Source organism: Microtus ochrogaster, linkage group LG10, assembly GCF_000317375.1.
Source record: "Microtus ochrogaster isolate Prairie Vole_2 linkage group LG10, MicOch1.0, whole genome shotgun sequence".
NCBI lineage: Eukaryota > Metazoa > Chordata > Mammalia > Rodentia > Cricetidae > Microtus > Microtus ochrogaster.
In genome coordinates, this window is record NC_022035.1 from 5498969 (window position 1) to 5525110 (window position 26142).

The 26142-nt window shown below is 37.8% G+C and overlaps 1 protein-coding gene across 1 annotated transcript in view; it reads left to right on the top strand.

Moving 5' to 3' along the window:
- Nxph1 (neurexophilin 1) overlaps positions 1-24582 on the top strand; it is a 304266-nt gene extending 279684 nt beyond the window's left edge. The window contains exon 3 of the mRNA XM_005363718.3: positions 22627-24582. Within this exon, the coding sequence (XP_005363775.1) occupies positions 22627-23388 (762 nt within the window). The 3' untranslated portion in view covers positions 23389-24582. The remainder of the gene's footprint in view (positions 1-22626) is intronic.
- The last annotated feature ends 1560 nt before the right edge of the window (positions 24583-26142 follow it).

The window sequence follows — 26142 nt, forward strand, 5'->3', positions numbered from 1 at the left end:
TATCTATCTATCTATCTATCTATCTATCTATCTATCTATCATCTATCTATCTATCTATCTATCTATCTATCTATCTATCTATCTATCTATCTATATCTCTGCACACACACTTATATATGCATCTGTGAACACATATACGTATAAACACAACCTGCTGATTGCATTTAATGTTTCTTGCATGCATGTTTTTAGAGCTGATCACTTAGTGTTGCATAATTAATTAGTTTAAACTTAAAAAAATGTCCCAACTGAGCTGTCCCTGTTTTGGGGGGTAAACGAGCCAGGAAGAAGGTTGCTGAGATTTGACTCACAGTTGTGTTTGGCATGCTCCTACCAGGGACGCCAGTTCCTTCCTGATTTGCACAGTCTTATTATTTTGCTTACCCTCTACGAATATGGCTTCATAATGGAATAATGTGAAACTTCTTGTTTTTATAGCTCCTGTGTTTAATTTAAAATAACTTCGAGAGTAAAGGATTATAATTTTTTTTCTAAAAAATAAGTAAGCCATAAAATTTCAAAAATGTATACCTATCTTTTTATATACTTTTGTAGAAATTAAAGGCATATGCACATATTCTCAGGTTTGCACCTATATGTTTTAATTTTGACTTATGGACCAAGGTTTTAAGAAATCCTAACTATGAATATGTAGTAATGCATTCATATATTCCCGAGATTAGCTGTCTGCAGGGGCTCATAGCATCCCTCAAGGAGAGGCGCTGCCTCACCTTTGCCTCTTCTTGAAATAAATTTGCTGTCTTTCAAAATAGAGTATTTACACAGTCATGCTGAATGTGAAAAAGTGTCTTTCTTTGCAATATTATATGTAAAGCAGGCTTGAACTCAGCTTTTGATTAAAGTACAGTTGTGTGGCCTTCCAGCTCTATTTTAATTGCATTTGAAATTCTTCCCTGCACTCGCATTGAAGATCACAACCCAGTATTAATAAAGTAGGCTTAGAGCGGTATAGCACCTGAGCAATTGGTTCTTGACAAACGTTATTTACCTAACTAGAGTTTCATTTCACAGTTAACATGTCTCTGTGCTACTTGAATAAAGCACTCATCTGAAAACTGTGTTAGACATTTTAACCCAATTTAATTTATTCCCTGAAAGTTTAAGCCCCTGCTGAAAAGAGTAGTTGCCAGTGTCCCTGAGTTACAATTCACTGAAATGAAAAATGTTTAGTGACATCATAGGTATTGAGCTTGGAGAGGTTTAGTTAAAAATCTTTCTCAAAATGTAAAACGGGGGGCAAGAGTTAATAGGATATTTTATACAGCTACATTTCAATCCCTTCCCAAATCTTTCTTAAGTCCCTTGTGTCTCTTCCATTAAAGCTTTGTGAGTTGAGCTACGTAGGCATCTCCAGGGAGCGCTAACCGTGGGGGAGGGCACTTAAATTTCTAAACAGAAAAGAAACTCTTCTGAGCTTTGACTTAAAGTGGTTCATTCAGTCATTTTTGGATTTTATGAAAGTCTTTTTATAATCACATTCACTAATCAAAGCAATAGTAGGTGCCAACCATATACAACTTCCTACCTAGCCATTTGAGGCAGCACAGAGTGCATTTGCTCCCACACAATCTCTGCCTACACTCGGTTTATACTCTATTTTGTATAACAGAAGTCTATTTATTTGTTGTTGAAATATTTTTGGTCTGACTGCCAAAGAATGAGGGTAAAAATATGGGAGGAGAGGAAATAAAATCTATATAGAGTTTGGTTTTGGCATAGTGAGAAGCATGTTGCTCCCTTTATAGTCTCTTAAAAATCTAATTATTCATTTGGCAGCTATACCTTATAGTGCAACGGGATAGTTGTTTTAAAATATGCAAAGTGCAGACTTCAGTTTAATAGGAGACAATGACAGTTCCACCCTGTCAGGTCATAGCCTATTTGACCTTGTTCCAGAGACATAGTTTCATGGTTCAATTTCTTCAGAGTTGGTGATGGCTTCAGTCCAGCAAAGGTGTTACCATAATAGTAAGTACAGCTTTCTTTGACACACTAAAGGGAGGTCTGTAAAACATAGATCAAACATGTCATGGCTCCACTAGTGTGTTTAACTCATCTGTTAATCAAAAAAGGATCAACAACCACTAAAATTCTATATAGGCAGTTATAATTTCAAATTCTAAAATCAGGGTTATTAATACAAATTTTGTTTGGAGGGTAACTACTTCAAAAAGATAACTTCATTTGCCTGTCAGAATGACTCACCTTTTAGGCAATTCCCAGGGATAAGAGCATCTGTTTTAAGTGCTGGATGCATGTCTGTAGTCTGGAACTAAGGTCTGCACTCTACCCTAATGCCTATACAATAATGACCAACATTTGCTGACTTAGTTTGCAGTGTGGATTTAAAACTTTTTCATACAAAGTTATCTACACAGGTCCATATGATCATCTTTAGAGTGGAAGTTAAATTATTATCTTCTACCAGTTTATACACATTATCTCTAATTCACCAGGTCATGAAGTTATGATTGTGTTGATATCTCTGCTTAGAATGAGAAAATCTCAACCTCAGAGGGTTACCACTTTGAAATCCATGCTGGGTGTGTTTGGGGAACAGTGTAATCTGCTTGTTAGCTCCTGTGGGGATTTGCGATTCAGATCATGCTTGAATTCACTCAGAATTCCACATCCATGATTAAAGGCTTATGCCATCTTTTCTTGGTGAAATGTACATTTGTGAATATGTCTATTCATGACTGAAATACTGTCATGCTTGTCATTGTTAAATGGCAACAGCAATAGGAGGTACAGTTACCTTCTCTTTTTCTTCTTTCTTAGTTCTCTTGATTTCTCTGGTACCACAAAACTATCTTCTGATTTTAGGTTGGAAGGACCAGCTTTTATCTTAGATCTTAAAGCTGTTTTCTTGATATAAGACACTTATAAAAAAAGACTCTTAGGCTTGGGCCTCTTTTTTCTCTTTGTTATTAGTCGTTGGTACTCTGATTTTAATCTTGGGCATGAAAGAGTAGTAGGCACAATTAACATATGATACATATTACTTAATATTTTTTCCTGGGTTACTTGTTATTTTACAGATAAACATACTTCTATAAGCTGTCCAGAGGAACAGAGGTGATAGAATGGATATGCATTACAAAAGAGGTTTATTGGAATATTTTATACAATGTAGGTTGCTCAGTTCGACACTGGGTATGTGCATACTGGAGACACTGAGACCTAGTACGTGCCATAGTCTACAAGGCTGGTTGACATAGTACACTCAATCTGGTGTTGAAGGCCTGAAGAATTCCCGAAGATCCTCTGGTTTTCATGTTGAAGACTGAATAATCTAAATTTCAATGACAACAAAGTGGAGGCAGTAACTGGGTAGATGTGCTGACTACCAGGGAGAGGTTGTGGGCAGGCAAATGCAGCCCTTAGAGGTGCTTTTCTAGAGGAAACTATTAGACATCTTTATTTTTGGAGTCAACCGCTGGAACAAGCTACCTGATTTGAGGGAGGGTCTTCTTCATTTACTTAATCCTTCTATGAAATACAGCCACAGAGCTTCTCAGAGGCATATCGTCCAGATAATTCCAAATCCAATTAAGCTGACAGTCAAGATTAACCATAACAATTGCACTATGATTTAACCATTGTTACAGAGTACATTGCTTACACTTATGAAAGATGTTTAGCCTAAGAGAGTCTGTCACGTTATTCTAGCAGCAACCTCATTTATTTCACCTTTGCTGATTTCAAAAGGCCACATTGAAGCACTGATAAATTGTGGAGGGTGAATTATGTCCTGAGTGAATGTATGTTGTTGACATGGGAATGACCAAAGCAATGATCCCAATTCCTCAAATCCATGAGAATGACAAGACCTTCTTTATGTCAGGCTCAGAACAATGGTGAAGTCTTCTTCTGGTCTTACAAACATCGGTCTTTAGTTAAAATTAGTGTAAGAAGAAACTATCCATCACAGCTTCTCCCTCACCAGTGAGTGCAATCTGAAACCATTCTCCTACAGAGACTTTCCACCAAGATTAACTAACTCACCTACCTTCTTCCTCAGTTGACTGTGTACTATAAACCCATCTCTTTACGTAGTGGTTTATAATAACAATGTGGAGTTTCTAGGCTACTGGTGAATATCCAATAGAGTACACGGCTCAGCAGATGAATTTCTATGTGTTTTTCCACTCTTCATTTCCTCAGCACTGTAGTGAGGTCAAGTCCAAAACTATGTAGATCAAGACAATAGATATGATTAAGGCTTGCCTAAGCATAGCGCATGATATTTGCACAATGATGAAATCACCTAATCACCTTCATGTTTCTCTGTCAGGAAGTGATGCATGAATTTAGTGTCAGCTTCTGTGATTTAGTGATAGATCAGTTCAGTGCATCCTGTAAGTAAATTTTTTAAAACATTAGCCTCATTTAAGCAAAATAAGAACTGAAGGAAACCACAAAATGACAAGTTTTAATGAGTTTATTATCAATAGCATTAAAACAATTGTATATAATGCAGATTAATTGCCTGTAAAATTATATTAAGTATTCTAAATGACTTGTAAGGCTATGATTTAGCACAGTACAAGATTATTCTCTCTCAAGTTACTGACAGCTTTGCTTCCTAAACTCTCAGATCAAAGGATGTACTCCCCAGAATCATCTTTGTGTTGAAAGCTGTAGAGCATAGTTCTAACATGATTATCAGTACACATCAGTGCAATACAAGCTTGGGGACATTTTAGAAATCACCTAGCAGGTGTAAAGGAAAAAAAAACTAGGAACAAAAGAAGGAGTCAAAGGATCATATCACCCAGAGACAGATAACTGCATGATTCTTATTGAATCTCAACTATGGTAATCATCACGAAGGTGTTTTACTTTTCCCCCTTAGGGACTGCCAGAAGATCTATATAGGGAAAAATGAACATGATGTTTTCTATTTACTATTGAAATGTCTTAGCAATAAACATACATGAATGTTTGCATCCATGTAAGAGCATAGAAGACCAAGAAAGTAACATGCGAGTAAGTAAATTTAATTGGTGAATTTATATAAGGGCTGTGTGGAATTTACTTGCAGCTTAAATTGCATAAAAATAAAATATGACAAGAATTTATATACAAATATTATTTTATATGCATATTCTGATCAACTTAAATTACTCTTTTAGGATGTACAAAGAATCAAAAGTTACTCAGGGAAAGATGACTTAACTTATGAATGTTTTTCTTATCTAGTCAAATAAAACAAGCTTCAACATGAGGAAAAACACAAGCGTCTTATCCCCTCCTTCACCTTTAGATGAGACTGGGTCATAAATACTTTGACTAAAAATGGTGGTACATTTGGGAAGTGTTACTTAGCACTGAACATATTTTGCCGCCTTATTGCTGATACTACACTAATTTCACAATATATCTCAGCTCAAGGAACCCTGGATTTCCTATAATTCTCCATGGTGAGAATCAATGACTTTTGAGCCTTGTAGAATAAGGGGAGATCTGAAGTATTCTTTTATTATTAAGACTTTCATCCAGGAGAACTTAGAACAGCAATCTCAGGGATTGTTTTATTGCTATATCCATTTAGCAGGGAAATTGCATAGTAGGTGCACTTGGCAGCACAGTGATAATGTTACTTGCAGGATCCATTGCTGGACAAGGCTCATGACCACTTTTCTCCTCTGATAGTATGGATAGTACATTCCAGCACTATGCATTCTGGAAGGATAATGCTTCTTGTTGAACACTATCTCAATTTCCCCAAATTTAATGACCTAAGTACATAATGTCTTCATCAATAGAGTCTTAGTGGATGTATAAGGAGGGTAACTAACAGCATTGGATACTAGTGGACCGTGATGCTTGGGAGGTTCTGTGAGACCTCTTTAGCTGGAGAATTGGCTCAGTACGTGAGAACATTTGCTGTTCTTCTTCAGGACTGTGATTTGATCACCAGCACCCACATGGTGGCTCACAACTATCTCACTCCAGGCTCTTGGGTCTGATGCCCTTCTCTGGTCTTCTCAGCATGAAGCATGACACACAGATAACACACATACATACACACAGATTACCAGCACTCACATGGTGGCTCACAACTATCTAACTCCAGAGTCTGGATCCACATGGTGGCTCACAACTATCTAACTCTAGTCTCTGGGATCTCATGCTCTTCCTTGGTCTCCTCAGCATGACACACATATAAACACAGACAGACACACAGGAAAAATACCTATAGATACAATTAAAACCAAAGACAAGACTTTCATCCACAAGGACTAGGTAGGAAGTACTAGTATAGGTTGTCTGGAGTGAATTGAGTTACAGATGGATTTGACATAAAAACAACTTCATGGAAGTGCTTTTAGTGAAAAAATCTAAAACCCCTAGTGGAGTTTTTAAATTTATATTCTTTTCTTGGGTGTAAGAGAGAAGAATATAGCATATCTTTTCTGTTGACTTTCTCTTTTTAAAAATAAATCTTCTGAAAACAGATATGAAACAGTCTTCCACTCACAACTTGAAGAATAATTCCTCTGGATTAACCGTTTGTTTAACTGAAGACCCGTGATGACGAGTCTCATTTGATTTTTCTTCCTCACAGTGCTCAAGGGTCAGGGGTTAGAGTTAGACCCAGTTCTGAGAGGCCCAGGTACTTTTCACAGTCAAGCCCAGGGCGTTCTTAGGTGATGTTGCAAATCCCTAAGTTAGTGTCCCATTGTTTCAGAATGGACAAATGCTGCTAAATTTCCAGCATCCTCTCTTTCCCCAAAGTCAAGGGACTCCTGGAACAGAAGCCAGTTTCTTATCTTGATGTGACATACTGATTTAAACCCTGAAGGAGAGTGTAAACCCTGGCTTTCAATAAGGAAACCTCTGCATCATGAATAATGGGCTGGAGGCTAAGAAACCTTTACCACAGTTTTGACTCTGTCCTAAATCACTGTGGTATCTCATACAAGCTCAAAACTACAATACTCAGCGTTTCAAATTATAAAATACTTTCAAAAGTCCCTTCAAGCTTCAAATGCTTTGTTATTCCAACAGTCATGGATTTTTCACTATGTAGCCACGAAGCAAAACAACAACAAAACAACTTCCTTTATTTACAATTTGTCACCATACAGAATAAAGCCAAAAAAGCCTTCAAGATTCACATTTTAATATTATTTTAATCCATGCTGTTAATAGGCACTTTAAAGCATCATTTAAAACATTTTGAAACATACTCATAAATTGATTTTTTTCCTTCACATTTTAAAGTCTGATTGCATTTCCCAAGCAAATGAGCATTTGTGAGAGGAAATAAACTAACATATGCCAAACTGCCGGCTTCAAGGAAATTATTATTCGCTAATAGAAATGTCCACTTGAAATACTGGGAAGCAAATACCTTCAGGAAGTGTCAGACTCGTGTTGAAAGAATCTGTTCCTTTTGACTCCTGCTTGCATTTTTTTCATTACTGTATTTGGATCAAATAAGAGAAAAGCCCAAAGCACGAACCAACTTCCTTATTGGCCAACAGATTGTTTTATTCTGCCTTCTTGCATTTGTTGCAATGATGTTTCATGTTGATTTAGTTACTTTTGCTTCTTTTCACTCATCTCTCTGCATGAAGTAAAGCATGCTTATGTATTTAGGTGTGTGTGTGTGTGTGTGTGTGTGTGTGTGTGTGTGTGCGCGTGTCTGTGAACAGCTAATAAAAGAAGAGGGCAGGAAATTGAACGAGCTAAAAGAAAAGTTATGTAGGAGGGTCTGTGAGGAGGAAGGGAAGGAAGAAATATTGTAATTACAATCTCAAAAACTAAAACAAATGATTTAAAATAAACTTACTTAGATACTGATATATGTTTCATTGACCTAGAGGGATTTCCAACACATAAATAAATATAAATATTTTGTCTTTAATGCTTTAGAAGCAATACAAACGCATAAGTGCTTCTTCAGGTGTCCATGGCTTCTAACAGCTCTTTGGGCCGCCCTCTTCCTTACTTCTCTCTTCAGCTCACTGACGGCTATCTTTCTGAGATAGTATCAACCAGGAGAGGGCACAAAGTATCCTGCTGCATCACTGTGCTAGGAACCCTTTGACCCTTAGTGACTCAATTGTCTGATTTCCAGCACCGTAAACAGAGACAGCTGTCCCGTGTCTCAGTTGCTCCCTCTAGTGGAACACTCTATCCAGCTCTTTAAAGACTTGTCAGAGTGAAGAAGTTATGTGGGGGATCATACTAGAGGAAGAACATATCCTAACATCTATTCTTCTTTTATTTCTTGTATTTTAGGGTACATTAAACACAGGGCGAGAGATTTGTTGAGCTCCACCCACAAACTATTATCTAACTGATCTCTGTATTTTAGACTCTCCTGCAGTAGCATTCTCACTGTGGGCTCTGCTCACACCAACTCTACTGATGGCCCGTTTAATCCTTTCATAATGCAGCGACACAGAGGGGAATCCCCCATTACCCCTTAGCACACGGTTCTTAATTATGTGGCTTCATATGTTATGCTTTCAACAACATGGAAATATGAGAAGGAGCTATACAAGCTGAGTCGAGCTCAGACTACTGGAAAAACAGTAATATCAGATTCATATGTGCCCATGCTTCCAAAGCTGTTTTCAAAGGTCAGGCTGTAGTTATAGGTACTAAGAATATTGAAAAAAAAATCTTTCTTAGAAATCATAGTTCAGAATTTTCCAGGGAAATAGATTGTTCCTATTTATCCAAGATAAAAATGTGTGCATTCATGAATGCTTGTATATGCATGTGTGTGTAATATGTATAGTCACAGAAGTGTAAATGATCCACCATACATGTCTTCCCAGAGCTATGTTTATAAGTTTACTGGGTCCTGGTCCTGTTGGATGGATATGCTTTGTAAAACTCACTCTTTCTCTAATGAGTCACGATCCAAAGATACTCACTTATGTAATATCCAAAGTTTTGAAAGCTCAAATCAGGTTCTCAACCTTTGCTAAGTGGAAAAAATGAGGGGTACCATCTTTCTGCTGTACTTTGTTTCTCTTGGACAATGCAACCAGAACATCTTGGCTCTGAGTGCTTTAGTGGTTTGGAGAATCCCAATCCCTGAAATGGGTACAGAATTTGGATGGTCTGTACCCTCAGAACAAATGCCCCATCTCACATGTCTGGACTGGCTAACCTATTTACAGGGTGCCAAGAATGCTCTGAGCAGCATAAGTGTACTACACCACAGCACTGGCATGCCTTTGTAGCTGGTATCTCTCAATTTGTTTACAGGATCTCTTTCTGTGTCTAAAAAACAGACTTTCAGATCAATCTCTGGATATCAGAGGGTAATATAAAAGGTGTATTATACAGTGTCAGTATCACTATTTGCTCCAGGATTTCAGCTCCTATTGAAAGAGTTATATGATTTTTTTTTTGGGGGGGGGAGTGCATGTAATCATATACCAGTATGTAGACAAGGTCATGACCTCATTTTTTTGCATCTCATTTTTTTCCTGGTAAATAGTACCACCTAAAAGCCAGTTTCCTGTCTCCATGACTAAAGTGTGAGAAAAATAAACTAAAAAGTTCATTTTAAATTATTTATTTATTTATTTATTATTTATTTTTGCTCATAGTCTCAGTTTCCAATTCCCAGCAGGCCTACTCATTGATTCTCTGGGAAGAAAGGGACTCCTAAAAGCAGGAATACAAATAAGGTAGCAGCGGCTACTGCATCCTCCAGGAAGAGAAGAAAGAAAGCCTTTCCCTGTCTTCTGCTTTTGTTCCATCTGGTCCCCCAGTCTATTGGAGGTACCCCTTACATTTGGGTACGTCTTATCCCATCACACCAGTTTCTCTGCATTGTCCTCCTACACACCAGTCCAGAAGTATCCATAAGACAGACCCAGGGAGTATGCTTTCCTTATGTCTTAGGGTCCTACCAGTCCATCGATGTTCCCAATGAACACTGATCATCACATCCACTCTCCTGATTCCTTTGCCATACAGCCTATGAACACTTACTGGGCTAAAGGAGGAGGCCCAGTTCTGCCACATGCCTTCATTTCTACCACTAGAGGAACATGGTTGCTTTTGGAGCCTGCTTCAGACACAAAGAAATTATATAATTTCTGTATGGCTCTTCCTCAAACTTTTGCTTGTTTCGTTTTTAGTTTTAAAAAGTATTTTTTATTTTATTGTGGATTATTGACAAAAATTATCTACATTTAAAGTATGAAATTTGGTGTTAGAACATATGGTTACACTATGAAGAGATTGTTATGATCAATTTAAAGGAGCCATGCATGACCTCACTTAGTTAACATGTTCTGGTGAGAACACAGAACAGTAGTCTCTTTGTCTACTTAAAATTTACATTTTATCAATATGAGTTGCTATATGTTATACATTATAACTCCAGAATATGTAAGTTACAGTATGTGCCTCTCGGCCTTTCATTTTCCTCTCCTACCCTATAGTAACGACCACTCAACTCTTTTTATAGAGTTTAACTTGTACATAGTCAACTTACATGTGAGGTTATATTGTATTTCACATTTCATATATTATATTGCATGTCAATGAATAGATTATTTTACTTTATGTTATGTCTTCTGTGTATATCTTTGCGAGTTCAAATGTCATGGTCTCTTTCCTTCTTAAAGCTGAGTAAGAATCATTGTATGTGTTTGCATGTATGTACATCTTTTTTGTTTGTTTGTTTGTTTTTTGTTTTTTGTTTTTCGAGACAGGGTTTCTCCGTGGCTTTGGAGCCTGTCCTGGAACTAGCTCTGTAGACCAGGCTGGTCTCGAACTCACAGAGATCCGCCTGCCTCTGCCTCCCGAGTGCTGGGATTAAAGGCGTGCGCCACCACCGCCCGGCTGTGTATGTACATCTTTATCTACTCATTCATTAGCAAACATGCAGACAGATGTTATGTCTCACTAATCAGGGATAGGATAAATATGAGAACTCAGATATCTTGTTGAGATACTCATTTTATTTCTTTTAGATACATACCCACAAATGGAGTAAGAAGTAGCTCTATTTGTTGTCTTAAAAATATTATTTTCAATAATGGCAATTTCCATTCACAATCAGACCAATAGGTTTTTTTTCTTCCACATTTTCATATGAATTACCTTAGCAGGTGCCAGGTGATATTGCCTTGTAGTTTTATTCAGAGAAAGTGATATATTTTAACACATATGGCACTAATCAATTTCCACAAGTTCATCAGTTATAATACAGGTGTACTATATGTTGCCAAAAAAGGACCCGAACTTACAACCAAAGAAAGTCTTTGAGGGTCACATATCCCCGTATCTTTGTTGTGTGACTAAAAAGTGAATGACCTTTTATTACTGAAACAATGTATGTAAGAACATAAGCGATGAAAGAAACGTATTGAGTGGTTCTTGTGTCCCGAACATTCTCATCTCCACAAAGCATGAGTGCAATGCAGAAAGCATGTTCTGCATGCAGTTATAGTTCTTGGGAGAACTTGGTGAAAATGAGTTTAATATTAATATGCGAGAATATCCACCTTTTTCTGTTGACTAGTTATAAAAAAGGGTTAACAGAAGTCTTGCTAATATAATAGAAGACCTTGTGAGATTCAAGAATGACCGAGGTAAACTCAAATTTATGAGAAGATCATAATGAAACTAAATAAACAAGTTGAGGCAAGAATGTGAATATCTATACCAAATGCAAGTCAGTGGCCAATGAAAACATTTTTAGGCATGGGTAAACTTGTAGTTTATCTTACAGGAACCTCTTCTGTAAGATTCATACAGCACATATACTCAGAAAAAATTAAATTCTCAGGTGAAAGAAGAGAATAGAATGTCAGAACTTTTTAAATAAAGAACTTACCATATGGGACAACTATAGTAATTGTTTTACCCTATGAACTTCACAACCTAATTAGTAAGTTCAAATTTCTGTGTGTGTGTGTGTGTGCATATGGCTTAAACACAATGAAATGCTGTATGTAAGATACTGATTATAATGCCAGGGATAAAGTGAACTAGAATTACTTGATATTTTAGAGCAGATATTCAACACATTAATCATACAGCTGCTATGATAAAGTTATTATCATAAAGCAGGCCATTTTGTTCATTAGTTATTCACTGATGAGCAATATTGTTTAAGCATCAAGTCATCTCAGTTTTGGCTTGGCTTTCAGTATTCATGTACTTGATGCAGTAAATACCAAAATTTCAAGGTAGACTTAGATTATTTATATTTATACTCAATAGTAATATATTAATAGTACATTGATCAGGTTGATGAAAATTAAGAGACATATCATTGGATTTTTTTATAAAAATGGAAATATGAATGTTTGTTGTAGGCACCACTTTTTCAGAAGACCAGAAACAGTTAGGGAGAGAGGCAAGTTGAGGGATCGTTTATTTTATAAAACATTCCTTTTCCATAACCTTTTCTGCAATAGCACTTGAGCATGATGTGAAGTCCAAAACGAGAAAATATTGTAAGACTGGCCTTAAGACACATAAAGGTGGAGTAGCCAAGGCAGAACTGGTCTCAGACATTCACACTTCATCTGCACTGGTCATTTCTCCTCCACGGTCTCATTTATAGTTCCTGCCTCAGATATAAATGTTTGATTTCAGAGCTACTCTCTGTCTTAGTGTTTATGTTCTCCAAGAAATACAATCTTTAAAATGTACACACAACGCTTTGTTTTTAAAACAATTAAATGGGTGGCATACAGGCAAGCATACTTTCTAGACATAGGATCATTGGACAAGTGAACCCTGAAATATGACATAGCCGTTTACCATTTAAAATAGTATAATAAATTCGAAAAATTTCTGGTTTTCTTTGTAATATTATATGGAAAATATTATTTCAAGAAAAAAAATTCAGGAACACTTCGAGCTTTGTAACTAACTAGGCAAGTAAGTTGTCACACCTTCAGATTCATGTCTCCGCTCTCCAGTTGGATGGCAAGAATTCTGTGTAGATGCTTCAGCCACAATGCTTCTATGAGATTTAATTTTATATCAGAGACTATTGCTACTCTGTCACTTTTTAGAAGGTTTAGGAAAATTCAATGATTTCCAGTCTTTTCATGTTTCCCTTTAGTCAATAAATAGTCCTGCTGGCCCAGACTTGGTGGCACCCAGTAATTTCAACACTTCGAGGGAGAGGAGGGATCCTGGTCACAAGTTTAAGAGCAGTCAATGATATGTAGTGAGATGGACTTCAACATAATGATAATTAAAAATAATAAAACTGATTTATTTCTTTTTATGAAATATCTGTTAAATTCATGTATTTTCCTCTTTTTCTCATTCACTATTGAGTACAGGTTCTCCTAATGAATTTTGCAATTAGTCATTTGTTGTAATATGAGCAGCGGGGCTGTGTCCCGCCACCCAGCTGCCTGCACGGCTAGCTTTATACCCGAAATAATTACACGGAAACTGTATTCTTTTAAACACTGCCTGGCCCCATTAGTTCCAGCCTCTTATTGGCTAGCTCTTACACATTGACCTAACCCATTTCTATTAATCTGTGTAGCCCACGAGCTGGCTTACCAGGAAGGATCTTAACCTGCGTCTGCCTGGAGTGGGAGAATCATGGCGACTCCCTGACTCAGCTTCTCTCTCCCAGCATTCTGTTCTGTTTACTCCACCCACCTAAGGGTGGGTCTATCAAATGGGCCTAGGCAGTTTCTTTATTAATAAGAAATCACTCTCACATCATTTCCCCTTTTTCTGTTTAAACAAAAAAGAAAGGCTTTAACTTTAACATAGTAAAATTACATATAACAAAACAGTTATCAAGTAAGAATTACAGTTACAATATTTATATCTATTTTATCTTTTATCATAACAAGGAAAACTATAACTACCTATCCATTCTTCAACTCCATCAAAGACTCCAGAAGGATATATTACCTAAGTAAACAAGAACTAAGAAACTTCAAACTCTAGAAATGACAAAGACATCTTGCTGCCTGGACAGTCACCCAAAGTTCTTTTGTACCGTTGGGGCATCCATCTTCAGCCTTCAGGCCCATAGTATCCAGCAGACATTTTCGTCAAGCAGGAAATTCTAAAGACAGTTCAGTCACTTTCTGCTGTGTCCTGCAGAATGTCTCCCAGACTCTTTCATGAGTCAGGAGCCCCGAAAGACCATCTCACCTTTAAGCAAGTTCAGCAGTCCTCTCTCTGTGGGTTCTTTGTATCCAGTTTATGCATCAGTCCAGGCAAGAGCAGTTTCTTGCCCAAATGGCTATCAAACTCCATAAGGATCCTCTTCGATGCCCATCTTCCTTTTGAAGTAGATTGGTGCCACCAGGAGCAAACATGTCTCATTGTCATGAAAAGTCCTGCCATATTGTGCAGTCTTTGAGAGATATGAAGAATGCCTATCTGAAATATATCTCTATATATCTAAAAAATCTAAGTAACATGACTACAAACTTGACTATTATTTATGATTATCCATCAATAACTTATATTTTCTAATTATACATTACATTTTTAAATGAACTACAAAATCACAATACCTTAATCAAGAGCAGAAATATATAGACATATAGCAAAATTGACCTTAAAATCCACACCAATGCAAATTATTCATACCTATATCATTTCCCCCTTAAATGTAAAAGAACATTTATAAACAATATTTTGGGAACATGGGCGCAGTTTTTTCTCTCCAAACTGGTTTCTGCTGAATGGGGGCGTTGTTAATCAGATCATTTAGGGTGTAACCTGTGTGCCAGGTTTATCTCAGTTGGCAGTTGAATGAAGTAATTTTTTGAGGGTGTTCACAGGAACTTTTCGGGAGGCCGTGGTTTATCATACCATATCGGGATAAATGCAATCCACAGGGTCTGGTCCTCTGTGAAAACAAATGAAGACCCTCTCCAAAGCATCATATCCTTAGACCCAAATTTTGAAATCGTAATACCCTTATATCCATTCTGGTTTAGCTTGGCAGCCCATGTAATGAAATGTCTCTCTGTATTTAGCTCCTTCACAGTCAAAAATTTTAAAGAAAAAACAATGTACATAATCAAGACTCTCTGTGAATTTTTCATTTTTACTTGGCTTATTTTTACTTTATTTCTCTTAATCTCTTAACTATCTGTACTCTGTCTCTTTAAAGACTTTACCTTTTTTTTTAAACCATTAATTTTATTGTCTATATTCTTTTTCTTCTCTCTCTCAAGCCTACGTACATTCATCCAACAGTGTGGTCTTTTATGTCTGAATCTGTTTTATTGTGAATCTCTGTAATTTTTTTACTATCCAGGAGCATTTTTTAAAATGTTAAGCAGTTCTTAAAAACCTAAGTTGCACCATGTACAGGTAATACGGTAACGCCTGTATCCTGCCCAGTCTAAACTTTAACTGAGCTGTTATCACAGTAATTACAGTAGTTCCTGCTTGAGACCAGCTGAGTTCAGCGTGGTGGAGCTGAGCCCAGCTGCTCCTGCCTCAGAGCCATTCGGTGCCCCTGAGCTGCACACAGTTCCAGGCACACAGCAGTCCACATTGCCATCAAGCAAGCCGTAGCACTTTACTCCAAAAGTTCCATTCAAAAGCTCTGTCTCCTGCAGGAGCCAGACAGAGATTGCGATGGTGGCATAGCCCAGAAAGCCAGCATTTTAAAACAGCCAATTTTTTTCCTGCTGCTGAGTCAGGACAATTTCTCTCTGCGGCATGCCACCCACAAACAGCAAAAAACTATCTTTTCCTTATTTTTAAGCCTTCTCAGGTTTTTAAGTGGATTTAGTCCATCATGTCAGGCGCCACTCTGTTGAAATAGTAGCTGCGGGCTGCGTCCCCGGCACCCAACCACCCGCAAGGCTAGCTTTACCCGAAATAATTACATGGAAACTGTATTCTTTTAAACACCGCTTGGCCCATTATATCTAGCCTTTTCTCGGCTAACTCTCGCACCTGGACTAGCCCATTTCTAATAATCTATCTTTATTAATAAGAAATCACTCCCACATCAGTCATTTAACTAGCCTCTCTTCCCTTGGGGTCTTCCTCTAACAATCTTTCTTTTATGCTTAGTGGGTAATTCTTTTACAGTTAGTAATGTCTACATGAAAACAGAGCTAAACTAATCTCAATAATTCCCTATTACTTAAAATGAAGATTAAATACATTAGCAGGGCATTCAGAATTTGGAGATGGGCTACTGCCTATCATGTATGTTCCCCTCATGTGGCTTCTAAAGTTCCTGGATTTTAGGGAAAGAAATTTTCTTTTCTCTCTCTCCCCTCCCTCCGTCCGTCCCTCCATCCCTCTGCCCCTCTCTTCCTCCCTCCCTCCCTCCCTTCCTCCTTTTTTCCCTTTTTCCCTCCCTCCCCTCCTTTCTTCCTGTTAAAAATAAAAAAGTGAGTCTCTTATGGTATTCTATAGTTTGGTGTAGAGGTACTGATGCATCTCTAGGCGCGTGCGCGCGCGCACACACACACACACACACGCGCGCGCACACACACACACACACACACACACACACACTGTGCAATGACCAAATCTAACTATCCAATGCTTGTAGTGTCTCACTTATCCATCTCTGGTTTTGATGATGGTCTTATTTCTCTTTATTTCATTATGTGTGGAACATAAAATTTAAACTCAGGAAGAAAGTAAATGTTAGTTTCTGGAGGAGTGGGGATAGAAAGAGTGAGGAAAGAAGATACTTCTCAAAGGAAACACAATTACATAGACATGGTAGGGAACTATATCCCATGTCTACCTTTGACACATTCCTTCTGGACTTCGTGATTTTCCTCCACTATGTTCCACATGTTCGAAAGAATTTCTCTGGACCATTCTCTAAAAGGCAAAAATCAAGATGATTTTATTCGGATTTTAGGATCATCTCCTCCGATACACTCTTAGTGTTTTTTTTTGGTGGTAAAGCAGTTTTCAAGACAGGGCTTCTCTGTGTAACAGCCATGGCTGTCCTTGAACTCAAAGAAATCTGCCTGCCTCTACCTATGGAGTGCTAGGAATAAAGGTGTTTACCATCACTGCCTGGCTACCTTTCTCTTCAGATCATATAAATCTTTGACCTTTTACTGTCACTGCTTTTAAACTTTGTGACTTTAAGAACATTACATAGGCTACAGGTAGCATTTCAGCATGATTCATTAAACTGACCCCTAGATTAGACTGTGAACCCCTTGAGATAAAGACCCATGCAATGCACCATTTACCTCTGATTTTCTCTATTCCATGTCTTTTTAAAAGTCTCATTCCACAGTTTATAAATTCATAAAACAAAAGTAATAAAGGTTGTTAATACTGAAAAGATCAAGGAACGTATTGATGAGGCTCTTTTTTTTGGCATTTCATTATTGATACGGTCCTGTGGAGATTGTCCTGTTCTCCTCCACTAATAGGGGCAAAGAGTGAGAGTGATAACATGAAGATCCTGCTGACAATTACAGCTGAAGATACTTTGGTTTGGAGCGCACTCGGGTTTTCTTTGTTGTCAGCACTGCTCAAGGCTTTGTACCCCAACTGCCTAGGGCAAAAGCATTTGTTGCCTTTAGTGCTTGACCTGTTTAATAGCTACCCTTACACCTCTTCTTTGTTACGTGGAGTTTTACTGTCTGCTTAGTTGGTCATTGTTTCTTAGCTTGTCACATCAGCACTTGAAAAAGTATATGCACTTTTCTGTTCTGAAAGCTATTTCACCAGATATTTTCATTAGCATCTATGATCTCAAGTTTGCTGAGATATATTTTAGAGTATTTTTATTTTAGTGATCATGTTTATTATAAGGGCTGTTTTTTAAAACAGATTCGTGAGTATTTAATACGGTTGTGTTGGCTAGAGGCCCAGTGCTGCCCAGTAGGTTTCTAAAGTTCAATTCATTCTTTCTTATATGAAACTTTTGGTATACATCTTGCTCATTCACTCTCACTTTTAGTATGAAAATTTTTAATTGTTTATATTTACAGTTCTGCTAAAGACAGATTTTCTTAAAAAGTTTGGTTGCTTACAAATACCATTTCAAGTTATCCATCATCTCTCATCGTCACAAGCCACTTGAGATAAGATTTTAGTGGTACACGTGTGATAATTGCAGGTAGTGACACTGGTGTTGAACACTCGACATGTTCCGAAGACTTTCTTGATACTTTAAATTGAATGTACTGTGTAATCCCACTATTCCTGGGAAAGACATGGCTAATATCTCCTAGTCTCTAGACAAAAAAAAAAAAAAACAAAAAACCTTAAGTTTCTACACAATAAATAAGTTTTGCACATAACACAGTTACCAAGGATCAGACCCTAGTCTGAAATTCAGGTAGTCCACTCCAACGTCCACATTCATAAGCACTAGGGCATTGGAGAATACAATTCAGAGCTAAATGATGGACATTCTGACTGACAACCAGAGGTTCGTTCACCTCTTAGAATTATAGCATCTTCTAGATACAGCGGTTCTTCCTTCTTTAAATCATATGCCCCATTTTTACAATTTTCCCTTTGTCCTCTCCACCTGCTGCTGAGAAATTGCACACTAAGTATTTTCCCCCTTCCATCTTGGGACAGTGTCACTACTGCTTTGTCAATCAGTGCATGGCAGAAGGATCTCATTACAGCTCTTCGTTGATTCTGAAGGAAAGTACTGTAAAAGCCATTCTGTGTATGCCTGAATTTATTCTCACTAGCCAAACAATGGGAACACATCTAACTCTAAAAGAAAGAATGAGAAAAGTAAATTCACTTATGTCTTTTCTCCTAAAGAATAAATCGAAGGATTGTAATTGTAGAAAAATGATGCTTATATAGTTAGCTAAGTACATATTTGGATATTTTCCACAAAATAGATTTTATTGAAATGTAAAAAGCGAATACTCATTAAAAGTATTCTAATAAGCCAGGTCACGCACTTGGGCTAAATCCTGATCCCACTACCAGCTCCCACCCCATCAACAAATGTAGCCACATACCTGTCACTCACATTTCACATTCAGAGGGCCTAGTTTGGTCCCATACAGGTTCCTAGCTGTCAGTCCAGAGTCCATGAGCTCACACTAGCCCAGGTCAGCTGTCTCTGTGGTTTTCTCAATCATTATCTTTACCCTCCATTGCCCATATGATTCTGCCTCCCTCTCTTCAACTGAATTTCATCATCTCAGTCCAGTGCTTGACTGTGGATCACTGTATCTGCTTCCGATAGCACTTTTTCCTATGGTGGGATACCTTGCTCAGCCTTGATACAGGAGGGAGGGCCTTGGTTCTGCCGAACATGGTATGTAAGACTTTGTTGACTACCCAAGGGAAGCCTTACCCCCTCAGAGGAGTAGATGGAGAGTGGGGTGGGGGGATGGGGGAATGCGAGATGGGGACTGAGGAGGAACTGGGGTTAGTGCATAAAATGAAAAGAATTTTTTAAAAAGTATTCTAAAACCAATGGATCAGTACTAGACTTACCAAGTAGTGTTAGTAAATTTTTAGAGCACTCGGGAGGCAGAGGCAGGCGGGTCTCTGTGAGTTCGAGACCAGCCTGGTCTACAAGAGCTAGTTCCAGGACAGGCTCTAAAACCACAGAGAAACCTGTCTCGAAAAACCAAAAAAAAAAAAAAAAAAAAAAAAAAAAAAAACAAATAGCTACCTTGAGTCATACCATAGTAAAATGCTTTTTTTTTTTCTACATTTATTTCTTCCTTTTCTCCCATTCTTGGGTACTGAATCCAGGGTCCTTCACATGCTGGCAACTGCTCTATCACTGAGTATGTATCTTCAACCTAAAAAAAAAAATGTATTCTTTGAAATGTTTTTAATCTAGGGAATTATTAAAATATCTTTCACTGCTTCTACTATTTTGCAATTATGTGGGATAATATTAACTCTGAAACAATCATAATTTCTACTTTATATGAGATACCAAAAATTGGCTTATAGCAGATTGACATTGTAATCAGGCAAAGGAAATTAATTTACTACTTATTCTATATACATTCCTATGTCTAATTCCCCCTCCCTCAAATAATATTTCCCCTTGAATTTTATTTTTCTAGGTTATAATATTTATTCCATGCTAAAAGCATTATTTGCCTTAAAACCTTTGCTGTATGTTTCTTGAAAATGATCCATTCTTGAACAATGATGGGAAAGTGTAGACAGGAAACAGTTTGGGTGGAGAGAGAGAATATAGAAATCAAGGCAAGGGCAGAGAGAAAGGAAAGAATACTTAGACTTAAAAAGAAGTTGGTAGCAAAGACATCCTTCTCCAAATTCTCAGCATTCCATCTGAGATGGAAGTGGTCTATCTGAACCTTCTCTGAAAACATGAGGTTCTTGCTTTGTTTTTGTATATGACAAGTTAAAAGTCTGAAGAAATAAGAGGGAACATGAGCCTGGACTTTGCTGTGGTTAGGTGTGCCCATGAAGACACTGTTTTCTGCCTCTTCTTTCTATGTCAAATTATGTTCTAGATTATGGTTCTGTGCAGTTTCCTGTCCTGTAGTAAAATGATCTTTGATCCTTTACATATGTACAGATTGGCGTAGCTTTTGCCCTGGAAATGGCAAGCAGATGCAACAAGATATGGACTCTCAGCTTGAAATGTGGTTTTAAGTTGTGTTAGCCGTTACAGTGTTTTAGCTTTGGTTTCATAGGGTGAAGTCTTGGGATATAAACCCATGAAAAAAAACCACATTTTCATCTTGGATGCAATAAGGTTAGATGGAAAGAAGTACAGTATTTCTTAAGGCCAGCAGTTTTTCAAGTAGAGCAACTTTGTCTGGTATTTCTGAGAATGGACCCACATCAATAATGTCTCAGGAGATGACAGAGCTGGGAACATATACTAGAAAGTCTGCACCTAAGCTTATGCACTCCAGGAGTTGGTAAAGACTCTTATCATACACACCTTATAGAAGAATATTTTCAGTAGAGATTTGGGTCATAACAAAAGGCATACAATGATAAATCTACAGGTATAGGTGGACAGAGTCTAGAACATGGCACTGATTCCCAATGAGCCTCATTTAAGAGAGCTCTTTGACAAGTACCTTTTATCCAGAGAACTTTTATATAAAGGCTAGAGAGACTTAAGAGGTTGATATATAATAATCGGGCTCATGTTTGAGAAAGAACTTTGGGTTCTTAGTATTGGCTTATCAGAAACCTGACTAAAGAATTTTTTGGGGGAAACTTAGCTTTTCAGTGGATATCTGGGGGAATTTCTTCAGCAACCTCAGCCAAAAGAGTCAGTCCATGTGGTCAATGAACTATATTCGCTGTTGGTCCTTTTGCATTTTTGGTCGTGCTAACAGGTTGTGTTTCCTTCATGCCCTGTACTGGTATATTTTTTGTATTTTGATAACGAATTCTTGCTTGAAGACCACAGGCAAAGCTAAAGTCACTAGAGGTCAGGCAATGGTGACATACACCTTTAATCCTAGGATTTGGGAGACAGAGGCAGATGGAACTCTGTGAGTTCAAGACCACCCCGGGCTACACAAAATCAAATCCAGAAACAAATCCAGGTGGTGATAGCTCACACCTTTAATCCCAATCTTTGGGAGTCACACGCCTTTATTCCCAGCACTATAGGGAACATAAAAAGAGAGTAGAGAGAAGCATAGGCTGCTCAGTATGTGGTCATCCAGCCTTGGTAGAAGTAAGACTTTCTAGTAACTTGGCTGTCTTGCTTTTCTGGCTTTCAGGTTGAAGACCAATTTCTGTCTCTGAGGTTTTTTTTCTTTTTTGTCATTGTTGTTTGTTTCATTTTGTTTTAATTCATGCTACAGTTCCCCATGCCAGAATGACCAATTTCTTCTGTGAGATCCTTGGGGTACTGGTTCTTTTGAACCCCTAGGTTCGTTGAGGAACTAGTTGTTTCTAAGAGGTGAGGTCGGATCTCTAAGAATGCCATCCAAATGTGTCTCTTACAACCCACTTGAAGTGACCTTCTGACAACTTTGTGTTGTTTTTGCAGATTTTCAAATGTCTACATGCTAGTGAATGCTAGATGTTAACACTCTTTTCTTAAACAACATTTGAAGTCTTAAAAGTATAAAAAAACTTATCCTGTATTATGTTTGATGATAATAAGGACTTTTTCTGTTTGAGTGTGTTGAAAGATAAAAGCATGCCACATTCTCTTTATAAAACTATTTTTATTTCTAATATTGTATTGACATAAGTAATCAAAGCACTTAGGATACCAGCTGACATATTTATGTGAGTCATCTAGCTTTAGAGCCTATGGTGATTCTGAACTGGAAAAAGTACATAATGATTATAAAAGTTTACTTCCAAAACGGGTTTAGGGATGAGACATTATTTACTTTAGTTTAGTTTATATTTGAATTCAGTTTGGCTTGCTCATGCTAGGAGGTCTTTTCCTCCTTTAGTCAATGTTCTATATGGATCTTCAGGTCATGCTTGGTGGTTTTTATACACTCACATGTCCCCTTTCCCACCGCTGAATAAAAACAGAAGTGGGATTTTTATCACTTAATCAACAGTGGCCAGATACTGGCGGGGTGCTTTTAAGAACAATAACAACACAAAAGTCATTTAATTCTGAGCCTCCCAGCAAGGGTTAGAACGTATGTATTGTGTATTCTTAGATGTGGAGTTGTAAATAAACACACGTCTTTTAAATTCTCTTCTCAGGTCACGTGTGCCAACTTAACACATGGTGGAAAAGCGGAACTTCTGAAGTCGGGAAGCAGCAAATCCACACTAAAGCACATATGGACAGAAAGTAGCAAAGACTTGTCCATCAGTCGGCTCCTCTCACAGACTTTCCGTGGTAAAGAAAACGACACAGATTTGGACCTGCGCTATGACACCCCAGAACCTTATTCGGAACAAGACCTCTGGGACTGGCTGAGGAACTCCACAGACCTTCAGGAGCCTCGGCCCAGGGCCAAAAGACGGCCCATTGTTAAGACCGGCAAGTTTAAGAAAATGTTTGGCTGGGGTGATTTTCATTCCAACATCAAAACAGTGAAGCTAAACCTGTTGATAACTGGGAAAATTGTAGATCATGGCAATGGAACGTTTAGTGTTTATTTCAGGCACAATTCCACTGGTCAAGGGAATGTATCTGTCAGCTTGGTGCCCCCAACAAAAATCGTGGAATTCGACTTGGCACAACAAACCGTGATTGACGCCAAAGATTCCAAGTCCTTCAACTGTCGCATCGAATATGAAAAGGTTGACAAGGCTACCAAGAACACACTCTGCAACTATGACCCTTCAAAAACCTGTTACCAGGAGCAGACCCAAAGTCACGTGTCCTGGCTCTGCTCTAAACCCTTCAAGGTGATCTGCATTTACATTTCCTTTTATAGTACAGACTATAAACTAGTACAGAAAGTATGCCCCGACTACAACTACCACAGTGACACACCTTATTTTCCCTCAGGATGAACAGGGCACGAGACTGAAGCCTGAGGAATTAGAGGTCACAGGAGAGGGCTGTTACCTCAAGGAAGAAGGTCCCATCTGTTGCCCGGAATGTGTCTACACTGCTGCTCTTGTTGACTGGCGCAAACATGCTAGTGGAAAACAGTTGATGTAACCTCTGCCCAGTCAGCTGCATCTCAGCATACTTGTAAATCATCGTAGATCTCTCCAAGTCTCACCTGAAGACATGCTATCACATGTAGAGGCACACGAGCACCACTCTTGCACATTTCAGCTTGCATCTCTCATGGTTCCCTTTGAGAGGGCTTTCATTGTCTGACTCATGATGGTTCAGGATAAACTATGATCAAACACAGAGAATTAACTAGACAGAGGAAGTGTCTAACACGCTGTTATGGGAATCTCTTTTAAGGTCTTGAGTCCATGCTAATCAATAGTCCCCATTCATGCATTCCTACTGCTTGGAGTAGCTGTGCTGGTGAATACTACTGTAGGAGTTATATGCTTGTTAAATGGAAAAAAAAATGTGTCTTTAGAGCTCAGTATTCTTTATTTTATGAACACAACAAAGTGTAGTAACTTTTCCCCAGCATACAGTAGGCACATTCAAGGTGATACAGGATGGCTTTTCTTTCTATGGAGGGAGGAGCCCATTCTCAGTAAAGATGAGCCAACATTTGGAATTTACATGTGGGCAGACACTGGGATGACAGCTTTTCTCGCCGATCACCGGACCATTGCAATGTTGAGATCAACTAAGACTGCTTAAGACAAGTTCTGATCATTCTATAAGAAGGGAAATGCCTGGCAGACACCGTGTAAGTTGTAAGTGTCTGTCTTATCTTTACTACACATATTGTAACAAATACAACATCCTAGTCTTCATTTGTATGAATGGTTTGTATTGTACATAGTTTAACCAAGTGTTATTTGAGCTGCTTATTAATATTAAATTGTACTTGTCTCTCTGCTTGTTATTGGTTAAAAAGAACAAAAAAGGATCTGAGGAATCCATTTATTCAATGTAGCTGTGAATTCCATTAAAAAAAAGACAGATTTAATGTACAAAGCATTTATTCAGCTCCAGTATTGTTGAAAGCTATACATATACAACATTACACTGTCTGTATTTAGATATTTTATTTCTGGAAAAAAAGAAATGTACATAAAAATAAAACACTTAAAGTTGAGTTTCAATACGTATTTGTGTAAGATGGTGATTTAAATGGTTCTGACAAGAAGAATGTGCTGGAATACAGCCATGGCTTTGCATCTCATGCCTTTGAATTTGAGCAGAGTTCTATAAATTGTTATTAGCTACCCAGTCAAAACAGCTTAAGAATTTCAGTCTCAAGCTTAGAAAATAATTGTGGCATAAAACACTGCATGCATTTTTTGGTTTATTGTAATATTAAGTACTCAAGAGTACCAAGGAAGAAAAAAATTACAAGTGAACATAGGGAGAATATTGTTGTTGCTTAAATTAATTTTAGTGAGTAGGCTTTCTCCTCTGTACAGTCTTTATTTAGTAGGAGCATTGAAGTGAAAGCCATGTGTTCTCTTAAAAAGAAAACCAAGGTGTCTTGAGGATTGTAACTGAATTTCCCTGTGTCTGTTGTGATGACACCATCCAGCTGGAGAAATCGGGACAGAAGCAGAGGGCTCCTAGTCTCAAATTGATTATAACAGATGAGCTCAAATTATCTATGTAGCTTTTTATATGGACACTAAGCTTTATTTTTAGAGTTGATGTGCACAGTCTTAGAAAAATAAACAGCTGAAGAAATGTATGAGGTCACTCATTTTTAAGACCATAGATTTGATGTTGAAATATGAAGAATCTCAAAAGTTAACCAAAGAAGAGCACTCATCCATGCTCACCCTTCCCACACTAACTAGGGTGGACCTCTTTTTCACAGAGAAAGCAATAGAAGGATGACAGAGAAACAAAGTCTCACAATTCTACAGTGGGAGCTCAATCATTGCTCTGATGAAAGAGTCTTCATCTGTCAACCAAACATTTACCTGCTAAGGGTTCATCTCTCAGAGCCATCTGCCATGTGTAGGCAGCCATTTGCATCAGTGTGTAAGTGATTTGCCCAAGAAATTTCGAGATAAAGATTAGAACACCTCTGGCAGAACAGGCAGTAAGAGTTTCATGTGTTCCGGCTAGTGGACATGGTTTTCACAAACAAGTCTTACCTTGTGCTTCATAGCACTGTAACCACTGCAGACTTGCTCCCTTGCAATCAAGAGAGATAAAGGGGGTGAAATCAGTTGATTTCTTTAGGGTCATTTGACCATTGGACTGTGACATTCATTATGTAATCTCAAATGTCTTTTGCTAACCCCAAATTTGAAATGAGATAAAAACCCTCCTTCAATCTCTACCCCTCTACTTTGTTTTACAATACCCTCCATAATATACTGTCCATATATCTTGATAAACATACGGATACACCGAACACTGTGATTAATTTATCTGCTGATCTATCGAATTTTATTTATAAGAAACATAAAATAAAAACACATAGGCCAACTTTGATTTCAAATACTTAAAAAAAATACAAGCTTTTAGACTTTTTCTAGGCCCATAAATAGTTTTGCCAACTCCATCATTTTCAACACTTCTCATGTATTCCACAGAGAGATACCATGGTGACACAGCTTGCCAGGATGTGGATAGAGGAAGATCATCAATAGGGAGGCTCCAAATATGCATACTAACAATTTTATTAGACCAACTTGCTACTTCAG